The sequence below is a fragment of the Pseudochaenichthys georgianus genome, chromosome 16 (genome assembly GCF_902827115.2).
Source record: "Pseudochaenichthys georgianus chromosome 16, fPseGeo1.2, whole genome shotgun sequence".
Classification (NCBI taxonomy): domain Eukaryota; kingdom Metazoa; phylum Chordata; class Actinopteri; order Perciformes; family Channichthyidae; genus Pseudochaenichthys; species Pseudochaenichthys georgianus.
Genome location: NC_047518.2, coordinates 709,904 through 725,358, shown reverse-complemented (window position 1 = coordinate 725,358; position 15,455 = coordinate 709,904). Strand labels below are relative to the sequence as shown.

At 43.6% G+C, this 15,455-nt stretch overlaps 1 protein-coding gene across 3 annotated transcripts in view; it reads left to right on the top strand.

The window, feature by feature from the left end:
• Positions 1 to 15,455, top strand: part of cdk14 (cyclin dependent kinase 14) — a 257,958-nt gene that overhangs the window by 125,390 nt on the left and 117,113 nt on the right. For all 3 annotated transcript variants that reach the window (XM_034102038.1, XM_071205779.1, XM_034102039.2), the window contains one exon: positions 1,978 to 2,101. In XM_034102038.1, coding sequence (XP_033957929.1) covers positions 1,978 to 2,101 — 124 coding nt within the window. The remainder of the gene's footprint in view (positions 1 to 1,977; positions 2,102 to 15,455) is intronic.

Below are 15,455 nucleotides of genomic sequence, written 5' to 3'. Positions count from 1 at the left end.
GGCATCTAGAAAAACAGCATAGAGAATTATTATTATTTTCTAAAGTGTGACTGAATTGCCTCTCAGCACTTCACTTTCCCTCGAATATTAGAATGCAAATGGAAGCGAGCTTTCAATGGAAGCTAAAAAAAGAAACCGCTTCTTTTCAGAAGGGTTTAATGTTTGAATTGAAGAGCTGTTTGAAGAGAATAAAGAGTGTTTTCTTTTCTTCTCTGTATTGCCGCGCTGCTGCGTTTCTAACAAGGCAGAGGGCTCTCCAGAAGTCTATTTGATATACATGAGTAAGCACACATTTCCCATGCTAATTTTCTGCACTGCAGTTCATCTCTCACCCTTGGAGTGCAGGAATATAAACTGTTGACCCGCTGCCTGCAGACGCCTCGCAGCGCCCCTCTCTGATTGGGCTCCACGGTGCTTCAATCAGCTTAATTGGCCGGGCCTATAGTATCAGTGAGAGCAGAGAAATGAGAGGGGAATGCTGGGGTTGGAAAACAATTGAATGCTGCATCGTGCACGCCTCATTATTTGTTGATTGACACGTTTGCAGGGGGGTTGGGGGATCTGGAAAGCCTAACAAAACAGATTTGAGGCAGCTCTGACTTTGGACACATGTTGTTGATATTCATTTTTGAAATCTCAGACAGAATCTGCACACAAGACAGAGAGGAGCAGAGACTCTATGCAGTGTGAAGGCATTACAGCTGAACTGAGCTGTGTTGTGGATGCAGTGACGCAGCGTCCACACGGCAGCGTCCACGGCAGCGTCCACACGGCAGCGTCCACACGGCAGCGTCCACGGCAGCGTCCACACGGCAGCGTCCACACGGCAGCGTCCACACGGCAGCGTCCACGGCAGCGTCCACACGGCAGCGTCCACACGGCAGCAGCGTCCACACGGCAGCGTCCACACGGCAGCGTCCACGCGGCAGCAGCGTCCACACGGCAGCGTCCACACGGCAGCGTCCACACGGCAGCGTCCACACGGCAGCGTCCACGCGGCAGCAGCGTCCACACGGCAGCGTCCACACGGCAGCGTCCACACGGCAGCGTCCACACGGCAGCGTCCACACGGCGGCAGCGTCCACACGGCAGCGTCCACGGCAGCAGCGTCCACACGGCAGCAGCGTCCACACGGCAGCATCCACACGGCAGCAGCGTCCACACGGCAGCGTCCACACGGCAGCGTCCACACGGCAGCGTCCACACGGCAGCGTCCACACGGCAGCATCCACACGGCAGCGTCCACACGGCAGCGTCCGGTGAAGCTTGCCGGCAGGTGTGTCTGAAACTCGACCAACAACCAATCACATGAATCTCCCGCCCCGGACACACAAGCATGCGGTTTGATTGGCTAAAGCTTGTACTGGCATATGATTTGATTGCGTTACGCTTCCGTCGAAGCTTCAAAAGTTTTCTCAACTTTTGAAGCGAGCAACGCGAAGTGACGGAACCACAATGCAGTGGGCCGAACTGCACGCCGCCGTGTGCGTTGTGGACGGGCCGTGAGGGTTTGTGGACCTGAAGGCAGGGGGAGGAGCCTTGTTCAGTTTCAGCACTAAGATGATTGGCTGTAGAAATGTACATTTAAATGTAATTGTAAATGTTGTTTTTTCCATTACTTAATTAGTTTTCGTCTGGAAAATCATGCAGTCTATAAAGTAGCATGTAACATTATTGACTAAATAGAGGTCGAAAAACCATATGAGTTGTGCTAAAATAGATCATTTGAATATAGAGACATACATTTACATACATTTACATAAAATAACTCAAATATTAAAACTCCAATGCTAAGGTATAACCATGCTCAAAAAAACTTTAAACTTTTTAGTGGCCTCACCATTTCCTCTAAGTGTGTTGTTTGAAAAAAAGAACTATCTTTACCATATTGTTTCTACGTAGATATATGTCATGCTGTGTATTCCTCCGTTATACTTATATATAAATACTGATTTCCCTTTGTTCACTCGTTTCCAGCTGTTCCTGTTCCAGCTGTTGAGAGGCCTGTCCTACATCCACCAGAGGTACATCCTGCACCGCGACCTGAAACCACAGAACCTGCTCATCGGAGACACCGGAGAGCTGAAACTCGCTGACTTCGGTGAGCAGTCCGACTGATGCGGTTTATCTGTTGAGAGCTGAACAACTGTGAAGACTGTGCTTGGCCTCCATTTCACAGTTACTCTTACAGTTTTTAGTAGTCATATGCCCACCTTTAATCAGAATCTAAATGTATTGAAGTCATTATTTTTACTATGAGTGGAAGGTTTTCCTTAATTTGTAAGGATTGAAATAGTCTTTAAGAATCAATGATGAATCAGTGATGAATTAGAGTTAGTTGATATGTCGATAAAACATATTTTACATTTGCCAACCATTAGATATATTACAAATCAATTCATTTCATCATAGCCATCTTTATAGAGTAACAGTCAAATCAAAAAATAATGGGAGTCTTTGAGAAAGACCTTACTGTTTGAGGTCATTTTTGGGATGGGATGGCTTTAGATGGACTGTTGGTCCGTCCATCTGTCCAGCACGTTGGCCAAGATCACGAAGTCTGAGCAACTAGTGGGTCCCTTCACCTTTCCTCCAGATCACTTTATGCAAGACATCAAAAAATAAGAGCAGATTAACATAAAATGTACATATCTCCCATTTAATGTGTGTAGCGTATGTGTGTGTGTTTGTGTCTGGAAGGGGATGGTGCTACTTCAGAAGGAGTTTCTGAAGTAGCACCATATGGCTTGAATCAATGCTCAGTAAACATGGCCAGACATGGCCTGTCTGGCATCCTGGGGGGGGGGCAGACAAACTGGCAACCCAGCCTTCTGTATACCCCAATCATCCATCCATCCATCCATCCATCCATCCATCCATCCATCCATCCATCCATCCATCCATCCATCCATCCATCCATCCATCCATCCATCCATCCATCCATCCATCCATCCATCCATCCATCCATCCATCCATCCATCCATCTATCCATCCATCCATCCATCCATCCATCCATCCATCCATCCATCCATCCATCCATCCATCCATCCATCCATCCATCCATCCATCCATCCATCCATCCATCCATCCATCCATCCATCCATCCATCTATCTATCCAGGATCCACCCATAGACATTGTTTGCTTCGTATACCATCCATCTCTTGCCCCTCCACCCCTCTGCCCAGGCAGACAGGGGGAGGTGGAAGGTTGCAGCCTGATCAATAATGCAAACTGTGTATTAGTGCAGAAACATTACTGCAAGGGAAATGAGAAAGAGGACATAATGGACAAAATGCAAAATGAGCAGGAATGAAAATCCCTGGACTATTAGTCTGTCGCTGGAGCTGTGCTCATCAGCAAACAGAAAGTCAGCCTCTGCCTGAGGGAGGCCAGATGAGGAAGGCAAAGGCTGAGTGTGTGTGTGTGTGTGTGTGTGTGTGTGTGTGTGTGTGTGTGTGTGTGTGTGTGTGTGTGTGTGTGCGTGTGTGTGATGCGTGTGTGTGTGTGTGTGGGTGTGTGTGTGTGTGGGTGATCAAGTCAAATGATAAAAGTGGGATCTCACTGACAGCTGGCTTTGATTTGGAGTTTTTAGTAAAGTGTGTTGCTGTACGCTGCATCAAACCAAATACATGCAGTAATAGGCTCCCCCCCTGCTACACTATACTAGACATTTTATTGGCCCATTCATTAAACATTGTAAAAAGTTCTCCCTTTTGTTGTTGACATTTCTGCTGTTGACAATATAAACTACAGTTTATTGTCAAATCACATTAAAATATATATAAATGTGAAATCACCAACTATTAGCCTATTGTGCATGCCATCTTTGTTACGGCTGTGAATTGCCATAACATATGGCCGCCCCTTAGCCTATCACTTAAAATGTGTTGGAGCCCTAGCCAATAACAGCATGAGTGTTACATAGTGATGTCACTATGTTCCAGGAGTACACAAAGGTCTCCAATGGAGGGTGTTTCAGGCAGAAGGGGATTGGGGGTGTGGGAGAGGAACACAGGGATTTCAGCCTTTGCAGTCCATTGACATGCACATAAACACATATTGCACACTAGATTATTAACCCTCCAGCAGCATGATAGGGCCCCGCTAAGGGAAACGTTAAGGCTACTGGATGGCAGCTAATGTTCCCAAAAGGTGAAAACAACATTCAAAACTTGCACACTTAACTATAAAGGAATGACAATGCTTTACAATGAAAAGCCCCCCCCCTCACATTACAGATGCAGATGATAGGTAGAGGTGAGTGGCTGAGCAGCAGGGGGGGTCCAGATGCTCCCCTCCGCTCCTCTGTGGGGGGGGGGGGGGGGTGTCCAGATGCTCCCCTCTGCTCCTCTGTGGGGGGGGGGGGGTGTCCAGATGCTCCCCTCTGCTCCTCTGTGGCTGCTCTCACTGTTTAATGAGCAGCACAAACAACCAGCACATAACTGAGGCGTAGAGCCAATGTTTCATATCAAGGACACAACTAGTAGAGGACAACTGAAGCAAGGTGTGGGGGGGGGTTGTATTGTTTGTATAGTGGAGCTGTGTGGACCCTAACCACTGCACCCCTGTTGCCCCTTTCACACCAACGCGGTTCCGGTTCTAGCTCTGTGCTAGAGCTTTTCTGGTTCGGAACAGTTTTTTCTTTTCAGACCCCTTTTTGTTCCAACCCAGTCTCACGGCATTTCGTGTTATAGTCACGACATTTAATCTATTGATTCGTGTTCACCATCACGATTTTCCCCTTTTTTTCGTGTCACACAGAACAATTTTAAAAGCAATGTATTTCTATTGGTAGTATGTTTCGTGCCTGCAACACATATTTTTGTCCGGTCGGGTTTTAGATGATATGAAATCCGAAAAACATTTAAGGAAGTCATCACATAACAGCATTGTAATACACGGTTCGGCTGCATTACATATTACACATCTGCCGTAGTTCTCTATTTATAGAGTCCTGATTAGAAGACTTCTAGACAAACAGAAAGAACTGCCACGGAAACTGAATACGTGACGTGGATCATAAATATATCAGCAATTAAACATCTTCAATTTCTCTTCACACAATACGTCTCCTTGCAGTATCAACACTAATTCAGCTGACTTTTATATTTGATCCAATTGGTAGATAGGTAGCAGTGCACAGCTGATAGAAAGGGACTTGTCGTTTTTAAAGATATTACTGATTTTCTTTGAATATCAGAATGTAAATACTGAGTTGAAAGAATAGTCAGGGGTTTTGGGTGATGGGAGACACATCTATGGAATCAGAATTTCAATAGCTTACCATTAAATGACCGATATACCTTTCTGTCTGTGATTTTTTACAAATCACATATTAGAAGTAAAACATGTGAAATAATATAGCAATATCCTGTAAAATTATGTGAAAACATGAATAAAACTACACATCTTCAGATGTTATACATACATAAGTGTTCTACACTAATAATACAACGTCATTATGGCTGTGTGTACCTTGTGTGCACCCCACATTATTGAATTAGTTGTGTATATGATATGTCAATAAACCTTAGAAAATCTTGAAATCTTGAAAGGGATGTCAAAATAGCAATTATATGCAGTCTTTAATTAACTATTAGTAGAGAATAACGAGTAATGAATATACTTTATAGGGATCTGCAGATAAATGTTTAGTCTTCTCAAGCACCAAATATCTCTCCTGATTGTTGGCACTTGACAATCACCTTCCCTGAATTGTACTCAGGTGTAACTAAAGTCTAAGGGTTTAAGGGTTGCTTATATTTCACATCATTAATCAGAATCTGCAAAGTAACGAAAATAAATGTAGTGGAGTAAAAATATCAGGTTAACCTCTGAATTGTAGTGGAGTAGAATTACAAAGTAACAATGAGCTGTCATGTGGGTATATATAGTGCTGCCCATTATGGACACAAGCGATTTTCACCCATTTAGTAATTACATGTTTTACATTTGATAACACCAATTTGTTTCGTATCCCCTAAACCTCCAGGCCTGTACACAGTTTGATACTGTCAACTTCTAATTTTGGGAAAAACGAAAACGTCTTTTAAAACTACAATTCCCAGTAGAGACGTGCCATAGAGAACATGTTTGCGAAAAACACAATAGCCAGCATGTGTAGTTCTGGGGGGGCGTTCGAGTCCAGTTTTGGATAGTCTGCCGTGGTTTCGTTCGATGTCAAAGAGCTGTTTGACGCTCGGCGTAACCTTGGCGCACTGCCACTCCAACATCCAATCCCAGAGCTTGAAGATTAATCACGGGGACTGTAGTCCTAAACGATAGCTGGGGATTATGGGTAGTGTAGTGTAGTGTAGTGTTTTCGGCCATCCTAAACTCCCAATGGGGGACTGCGTTGGGTCGATGATCGTGTTGCTTTTAATCATACGAAGCCAGATTAAATTAAATAGCGACTTCTCCAACTTTATACTTTTCTCCAGAGTGCCGTGGTTCATTGTTTATTAATGTGTTTCAGCGGCATTTACCGACCGCTGCAGTGCTGCTCTTCCACGGGAGTTTATCAATCAATCAATCAATCAATCAATCAATCAATCAATCAATCAATCAATCAATAAATCAATCAATCAATCAATAAATCAATGTTTATTTATATAGCCCAATATCACAAATGTTACATTTGTCTCAGTGGTCTTCACAGTGTGTACAGAATATCAGTATGACAATACGACACCCTCTGTCCTTAGACCCTCACATCGTACAAGGAAAAACTTCCGGAGAAAACCCAGTTTAAAGGAAAAATGGGAGAAACCTCAGGGAGAGCAACAGAGGAGGGATCCCTCTCCCAGGACGGACAGACGTGCAATAGATGCCGTGTGTAAATTGAAAAGATAATACATTTGCAACATAGGTAGTCCAAATGTTTGGAAATGCATGTGTGTATAATAGGAAGATGAATCCACGAGGATATCCATCCAGGACCTATGATCCAGGACCACAGCCACGACTCAAGATCCAGGGCTCGCGATCCAGGACACAGGACCGCAGGATCATCCATGACTCCGGATCCTGGTGTATATAGACACCAAAAAGAAATAAATTCTTACCCGTTAGCTCCGGGTTAGCTCACACGGCAGCGGCCGCTGTAAAGTCTTCACTGTCTGACTGTCACACAAGCAGCTGATGCATATCCCCAGTTCCCCTTAGCCTAAGTGAATGTGTGTCAGTCTGAATTGACGCTGTTTGGCATCACAACGCTGTTATGAAAGTTTCTCTGGTATAAAATGGGTGATGTTAGCATAGCAACCGAAGCTAAACTGACTATCTTGACTACTTGTTGTTGCTATCCTATTGTGGCATAAGCCGTTTTCTACAGGCACATTTAACTGGCGTATTTTTCATTATGATTCTACTTGTGATTGTCGGACATGACAACCTGTGCAGCCCATGTATTGATTGCATCCGATAGCTGCTCCTATAATACAAAACAAAAGGTCTGCCTGCTCTCCACAATGATCGATAACAGCGAACGGATGGTCAAAGTAAGGCACAAATGAACAGAATCACATGAAGCCTGGTTAGTGTTGCCTGACTTTATAAAGTGTGTTTTTTTTATTAGTGTGTGGTTGCGTTCTAGTCACTTTGCTCAGCGCTACTGCTTGTTACAACTTTTATTTGCCATTCTCGCCTTTAACTGTTTTCTCGCCCCCCTCCGACGTAAGCGTGACGTATGCGGTTCTTGCTTCTAGACCGAAAAAATGTTGGTGCTTGAAACGAACCAGATTCCGGAGCATAGAGGCGGCTCCGCTGCGGTGTGAACAGGAAAAACGGTGCTTTTCAGGCTCTAGCTCCGAACCGGCCCTGGAACCGCGTTGGTGTGAAAGCCCCATGTGTGAGCACACACATTAACGGGACCTCTGCTACAAACAGTCCCTCCTATAAACATGCCATACAGTGGACCAGGCCTTTGCATTGCTGATATTATGAATTGCACTTTGATATAGCTAATTCAAAACTCAATTGCATTAAAATAAAAAATTACTCACACATGGTTTTGTGAGATCTACTGTGATTGTCATTATACACAAAAGAACAAAACCCATCCAAAATTCATGGAGCAGAAAAAGAGATAAAGTATTTTTCTTTTTTTTCACTACATTTGGCATTACGGCGCTTTGTAATAAGTGCGGGTCACTGTTTGGTTCGTATCTTGTGCTCATACAAGAGGTACTTATTGCATGTCCCCACACACATTGGTAATGTTAAACACATTGATTCATGCTGTTTCTCTGGTGGTGGCAAATGCCAATAAAGTCAGGAAAGAAGACTGTCATCGTAATTATTTTTATAAGACAGAAATTGTACTCAAAAAGTTTTAAGGCTTAAACGTGTTTGGATCAAACACTGGCATCAAACTAGGGGGGAACATTTTCCACCGGTAACAAAGACAACACTGGATTAGCGATTAATTTCACAAAAAAAACATATTTGGTGCTTACTTTAAAGTTGTATGGTGTGTCTCTCCATTCTCCATCGCTGTGTCACACACACCAACAGTGAACCAAAGACCAGAAGTTCACAGGTTGCCTCATTAAATGAAATGTATCGGTTCCATTACAGAGTAAGTAATTTAGCTTATACACTTAACCCATAATAAAGTCCTCCGTCATGATCGTGAAATAAGTTATTCCTGAATTTAAAAAGAGCAAAACAAGGGGGTAAGAGGGTATATGAGCAATGTAATTGGTGTATACTCCTGTAAACATGCTGTAATGGAGTTTATAAACAGGAAAACTCAACTCCCCTATTGCTGGCAAGAAGCTCTCATTGTCGTCTCACTCAAAATGACTTCAGCCTTAAGACAATTTTCTGAAGACAAGCCTGTAATTATAGAGGCAGATGAAGCAGATGAGGACGGCTCGTATGTTACATACTTCAGAGCCTCATGAGAGTCTCAATGTGTTCACAGTTGGGAGGAACCTTCTGAATGTGATGCAATCAACCACTGAAGGGCGGCCATATGCTGTCCGGGTCATTCGCCAACCTGGAGCACATGCTGCGGTCAGCGGCCATAAACCCTGTGTCTGAGGCTCATTTACACACTAAATGACAGAGCTGTGTGTGTTTGGGACTCCATCCATGGGAGGACCTGTTCCAATCTGTGAAGTGATACATGTTGGCTGCTGAAGGGTTGGAAGAGGCACAGTCCTACCTCCTCTCCAGTGGCCAGGTGAACTACCTCACAATACACAGTGATTTTGGTTGGTTGGTTGTGGTAGGTCCACTTTGGTCCAGACTAAAATATCTCAGTAACAACAGGACGGATATCAATTAACTGTTGTAAACACATTTATGTGTAAATCCTAATGAAGATCGTGATTTCTTTACTTTTCCTTTGAGTGAAATTTCTCGGCAGTAGTTGGATTTATTGTCAATATTTGTACTTTACCTTGAGGTTCTACACAGTGGGACGACTTTAATTATCTTCTGACGTTCCCTCTAGCTTCATAAATCATTTGTAAAACTTGTTTAGTTTGTTTGTGGAGTTATGGCAGGGAATTAGCTCCAAAGGTTAGCCTTTAGAGCAGGGTCGGATCTAGAAAAAAATTCATGGGGTGGCATGAGATTTTGAGGGGTGGCATCCCCTGGCAGAAGTAGGCTATATGCTGATTTAATCGCAGTCATATCAACAATGTTAACTTGGAAAGCCACAATATTTATATTTTAACTCAATAACATTAGGTGACATTATTGTGGCACATCAGTAAAGCCTTACATATAAATATTAGTGCTGTAAAAATTATCGCGTTAACGGCGGTAATTAATTTTTTGAATTAATTGCGTTAAAATATTTAACGCATTTAACGCATGTGCAGAATGGCCCGCCCCATACGTGCCACCAGTGGCAGCGCCAGGGTATGGCTGGGGTAGGCTACACCCATACCAAGAAATGGCTTAGCCCCACCATGAGACATGATGTTAAAGTAAGCAAAATAAAGTCTGCCAACTCGCGCGGAGTAAATTGCACAGACAGCAGTTAGTCAGATTGATTTCAGTAGCCACGGTTTTGAAAACTTTTGTCACGTAGTGATCGTCTTCTCAATAGAACATCTTTGATAACGGCGTGGTGTTGTTGCAGGAAGTACCGACGGAGAATACTCTTGCTGTAGTACAGGGCAGAGCCATATAATAGTAATAATATGGCTCTGGTACAGGGGTGCACATAACTGGTACGCAGGTTATGTGCCTAATCTGAAATGCGTACCGTCACTTGTGTCACAAAGCGCATTTGCGTACCGACGTACTTGTGAAGCTTTTCCAGAAGGCGGTTAGATCACCGGACGACAGAGTCGGTCTCCGTGTGCACAGACAGGGCTGCTGTTAACGTCGGTCTGTACAACGGAACTGTGCCAAAACTACGCCAACCGGCTGCGGAGAACTGCGCTAAAACAGCTGATCACAACGTTCACACTCTGTGGTCACGAAGTACTCCACTAGCCCCCCCCCTCTGTCGACTTTCCTGAAGTACTCCCCGTTGATAGAAATCAACACGTAATGAATTAAGACCCCACGGTTTGATGATTGATAGGTGTGTGGGTTGTCTTTCATTTTGACATGCAGAAAAATGTTATAATAAACATAGATACTGTGTTAAATGGATATATCCGCCTGCTTTCATTTATCTTTCCATTCCCACAACAATATACATAAATAAATGGCATATTTTGGACATAGTTCGAATGGTGATTAATCATGATTAATTAATTTTTAAACTGTGATTAATCTGATTAAAAATGTTAATCGTTTGACAGCCCTAATAAATATATAAGGTGGCAGACATCATTTAATGAATTTTAACTGAACAATAACTGAATGAGTTTGTTTCACTGTTATGTATATTCATTTATTATTGAATAAACTCTATTTTTTGGAGGAGTTAATGATGAATGTTCCTCAACATGCTTGCTCACCCTCCTTCAAATTTGAAAGATAAATTACTAAAAGGAACAGTTCACGCCCCACGTCTTTACTGCAAACAGTTACAACCTTGACTGTACATCAGAAAGAGCAAACATGAATAACTGCATCAGTTAGGGTTAAAAAACGTGTATTCAGCTAACACATAAACATCGCTGCAGTTATTATCCAGTGGAAAGTCCTTACCTACTGGCCAGTTAAATAAAAGTGGTTGCTTTTGTTTGGCTGGGCAGTTTTACCCCCAGTTTCCACCGGGTCCGTATGCGCCGCGCTGCGCCGTGTTACGGCTACGCCGTGTTACGGCTGCGCCGCGGCGGTCGTAGGGATCGCGGCCACTCTAGTCAATGGGTGCTATTCCACCACACGCGCCGCGTTACGGCTCAGACGCGTCCCAGAAGCGGCTCAGCGCAGCGCTTTTCTAAAATTAGGATGAATCCTATTATTGCCGCGGCGCAGTCGTAAGGTAAGGTCGGGCAGGCAGCCCCCCCCTCGCAGGAAATGGAAAGGTAAGCATCCGGGCCAGGCCCATCCCCCACATATACTAATTTAGCAGACCCCCCTCCTTCATCACAACACCTCCACTACGATACGCACAATGGACGACGAGGTTTTCATCATGGAAGTGGACTATTACAATTATTATTAACTGTGTCTGTAGACTACAACACAACAAAATAGGAAATTTATAACAACAATAAACACAATTTAAACAGACACAGAAATAACAACTTTAGTGCGTTTTAATTCAATGCTGAGTACAGCCAAACTTGACAGTCTCTTCTCTGTCATTGTAGACCGCAAATACCTCATTCCTTCCGCCTACTTGGGTCCGAATCATAGACTGTCCGAATGCTTCTCGTTTTGTGCCGTCCCGTTCAAATGAAATCGCCACTAATCATATTTCCATGCTCGCGCCAGGGCCGGGGGAGGGGTTACAAGGCTCGCGTCTTGTGCTGCATTCACTTGCACTCGGACATTAGGGATTTTCTCTCATAAATGCCCGATGAGCCACAACTTTTATTTCAAAACAAAGCTGCCAACTGGGGTGGCAAGGCTATTTTGTAGGGTGGCAGTTGCCACCCCATGCCACCCCGGTAGATCCGCCCTTGCTTTAGAGGAGGTGTGAGAGCAAGTAGTGGTTCATGGATAACACACACAGAAAGGAGCTCACCGTCTGAGGATAACTGTACAACTGCAGGATATTACAAAGACCGAACAAAACATGTGTTTCATATCAACATGTTCTGCATCTCTTTATTGAGAAGCAGTCCCTCCCTACAGCAAACGCACAGACTGTAGCACAATGCCCAGGACAATCCCCCCCCCCCCTCAGGGTCAGTGAAGTTTCTCTACAACTTTCCTTCAATCCAGCTCAATGTTTAGAGCATATTGTTGGCCCCAGGTAATGGATTGCACTAAAGCTTTTATTTTTGCTATAGCTAGCGAACGTGTGCTTGTGTGTGTTTATTATCTGGGAGGCTGGGGTTGCTGTGCTGTGAAATAGCAGCTGCTGGGATAATGATGTGTGAGGAGAGAAGCAATGTGACAATAGAGCTGCAGGAATGTAGCAGGCAGCCGGCGTGTGTGCGTGCGTGTGTTGAATAGTGCAGATGCAGTTCTTTAGTTTATAAAATAAAGCAAACCTCCCGATGCGTATGTGACTCTTTCAGTCCAAAGATGAGACTGAAACAAATAAGTAAGCTTTGTGTTGGGAAATGAGCTGGGACGGTGGCAGGTGGTGCCACACACACACACACACACACACACACACACACACACACACACACACACACACACACACACACACACACACACACACACACACACACACACACACACACACACACACACACACACACACACACACACACACACACACACACACACACACACACACACACACACACACACACACACACACACACACACACACACACATGATTCTATTATCCGTTAATTCAGTTGGACCCTCCCCTTGGAAAAAACCGATGGGTGTTGTTTTCCATTTTCCAAGCAGAGTAAAATGTACCTGCTTGGCTCCTTGCCGGTATTAGATGTGTGTATGAGCTGCTGAGAGAAGGCCGCAGAAACACCTCTGTGTTGTGACATTCAATTCAAAACCTTTATTGATCCAGGTGAAATCCCAATGATCAATGATCTCTTTTTCAAGGGAGACCTGCAGCAGTAGGTTCCACAAGAAGACATACAAACATAAACAACAGAACAACAAAAGGACAGCATACAGCAAAATGTACAGGGATTACAATGTACATATCTAACCACATGTCCAGGTACCAACAGCATCTGACTGAGTAGCATCCAACCGAGCTTTAAAAACATGTAGTGGTACTAGCTTGGTCATTTCCCATTCTTTTTGCAGACTGTTCCAAGTTAGTGGAGCTGCATCTAAAAGCTTTCTTCCCTAAGACAGTCCTAGCACTTGGCACATTTAATAAAACCACAGCATGCGATCTCAGGCAATAAGTACTTTCAATTGGCCGAGAGATCAGGGAGCAGATATAAGATGGTAGTTTATCCAACATGGCTTTGTGAATGACAAAGTACCAGTGACTGAGCCTCCGTACAGTAAGTGAAGGCAGACCTGCCTTGGTAGACAGGGTGCAGTGATGCGTAAGTGCTTTACAGTTAGTAACACATCTCAGCGCACTGTGATACGCAGCATCTAACTTGCTCAGGTAATTGGCAGGTGCATTCATAGAGACCAGATCCCCATAGTCCAGCACAGGTCAAAAGGTGACTAGCCTTTTCCTGGCCTCAAGCGAGAAGCAGGACTTGTTTCTGAAAAAGAAACCTAGCCTAACCCTCAGCTTTTTAAGCAGGTTATTTACATGAAATTTAAAAGTGAGACAATCATCAAGCCAGATACCCAAATATGTGTAACAGGTAACCACTTCAAGTTGTATTCCTTGCGTAGTTACAATATCCAAAGCAGTCTCCGGTGTATTTTTAGCTTTAGCTTTAGAAAAGAGCATTACATTGGTTTTATCCACATTTAAAAGAAGCTTTAGTTCAGAGAGCTGAGTCTGAATAATGTTTAAAACAGCTTGTAATTTAACACCAGTCTCGTTAATCGAGGGACCTGCACAGTACATAACGGTATCGTCCGCATAAAAATGTAAGGTTGCTCCTTCGACATTTTCACCTAAACTATTAATATAGATAGAGAATATCAATACACCATTGTGATTGTTTATTGTGTAAAGGCTGCAGCCTCCACTGAGCCTGATGGCAGTGTGCAGGCATCTTATGGGCTGCTTAGTCAGCGGCTGCCTGACCCTGTCTTTACAAAAACAAGTAATGAGAAATTCACAATTCAGTATGGACCCAAGCTGCAAACAGCTATGATAAATATTCGTCTTCCAACGATAATACACAATGGTTTAGGTGTCCAGACCTTTTGTGTAAAAAACAACTAATGTAATAGTGAAAAGGGCTCACCCGCTGTAATGTTTAAAACATTTTACAGTTTGCCTCTTGAAGCAATTCATCATTTATTTTATTTGCGTAAAAAATCCTAATGAATATACATACTGTATATCAGAAATGCATTTAAAAATACAAGCCTTTGTCCACAAATACTTTAACAACAAATATATATATTCTGACAAGCTGCATCTAATGCAGGTTTTTCTTCAAATTAACGTTCAAACTGATTATTGTAAGCTGATTTATTCCAGTTTCCTGTCTGAATGTAACGTGAAGGCAGCGCCAATGGCATTAATGAGCCTCACAACTTCGACACAAAAAAGTCACACCTTGAAAGGGAACAATCTGCTGGAATCATGCTCCTGCAAGTTACATAACCCTAACCATACTGTTGGACAGAACATTAGTCAACTTGTAATTTATGTAAATATAAAAAAGTAACAAAAAAAGCCATTTGAATGTCCTCTCTTTAGCAGCATGCAGTCTTAAACCTCATACTGTTGATGAACAGCTTCCAAATTGTGATGCTCTTCAATCTGGAATGTGTAATGTTTGGTTCTTAATGAGTACAGTTGTGGAACTATTCCTAACAGCAGGTGCTCCACAGAGCCACTGACCATATGTTCATGCTGCTAGGCTACAGGTGTCCCTCTTACCAAGAGCACACACACAGCAGGGGGCTAATTACCACATTCTATTTACACGCAAACGCATATGAAACGCAAACAAACCGAATACGATATCAAAAAAGTATTCCGTTCACACGAGACCGCTCGGGAGTGCTGGAGACGCTGTAGTACATATGCCGGTCCTGTAAGTGGCGCTGGACTTCCACCACAAAATACACCAAAAGCAGCGAAGAAGACCCCCGAGCATGGTTGCCATGGTTGCCCTTCTGTTTATGCCCCGCGGTGGATTTAGCAACATGCAGTTCATGTAGTTCTCCATGTCCACTTGTTGCTGATGGTTGTGGTAGAGGAGCTGTAGATGTTGCGCTAACATCTGTAGCATGCTCAGTAGCTACTGACCATGCAGTGAGCAGCAGAGGTGGGGAGAGGCGGGGCTATGGCT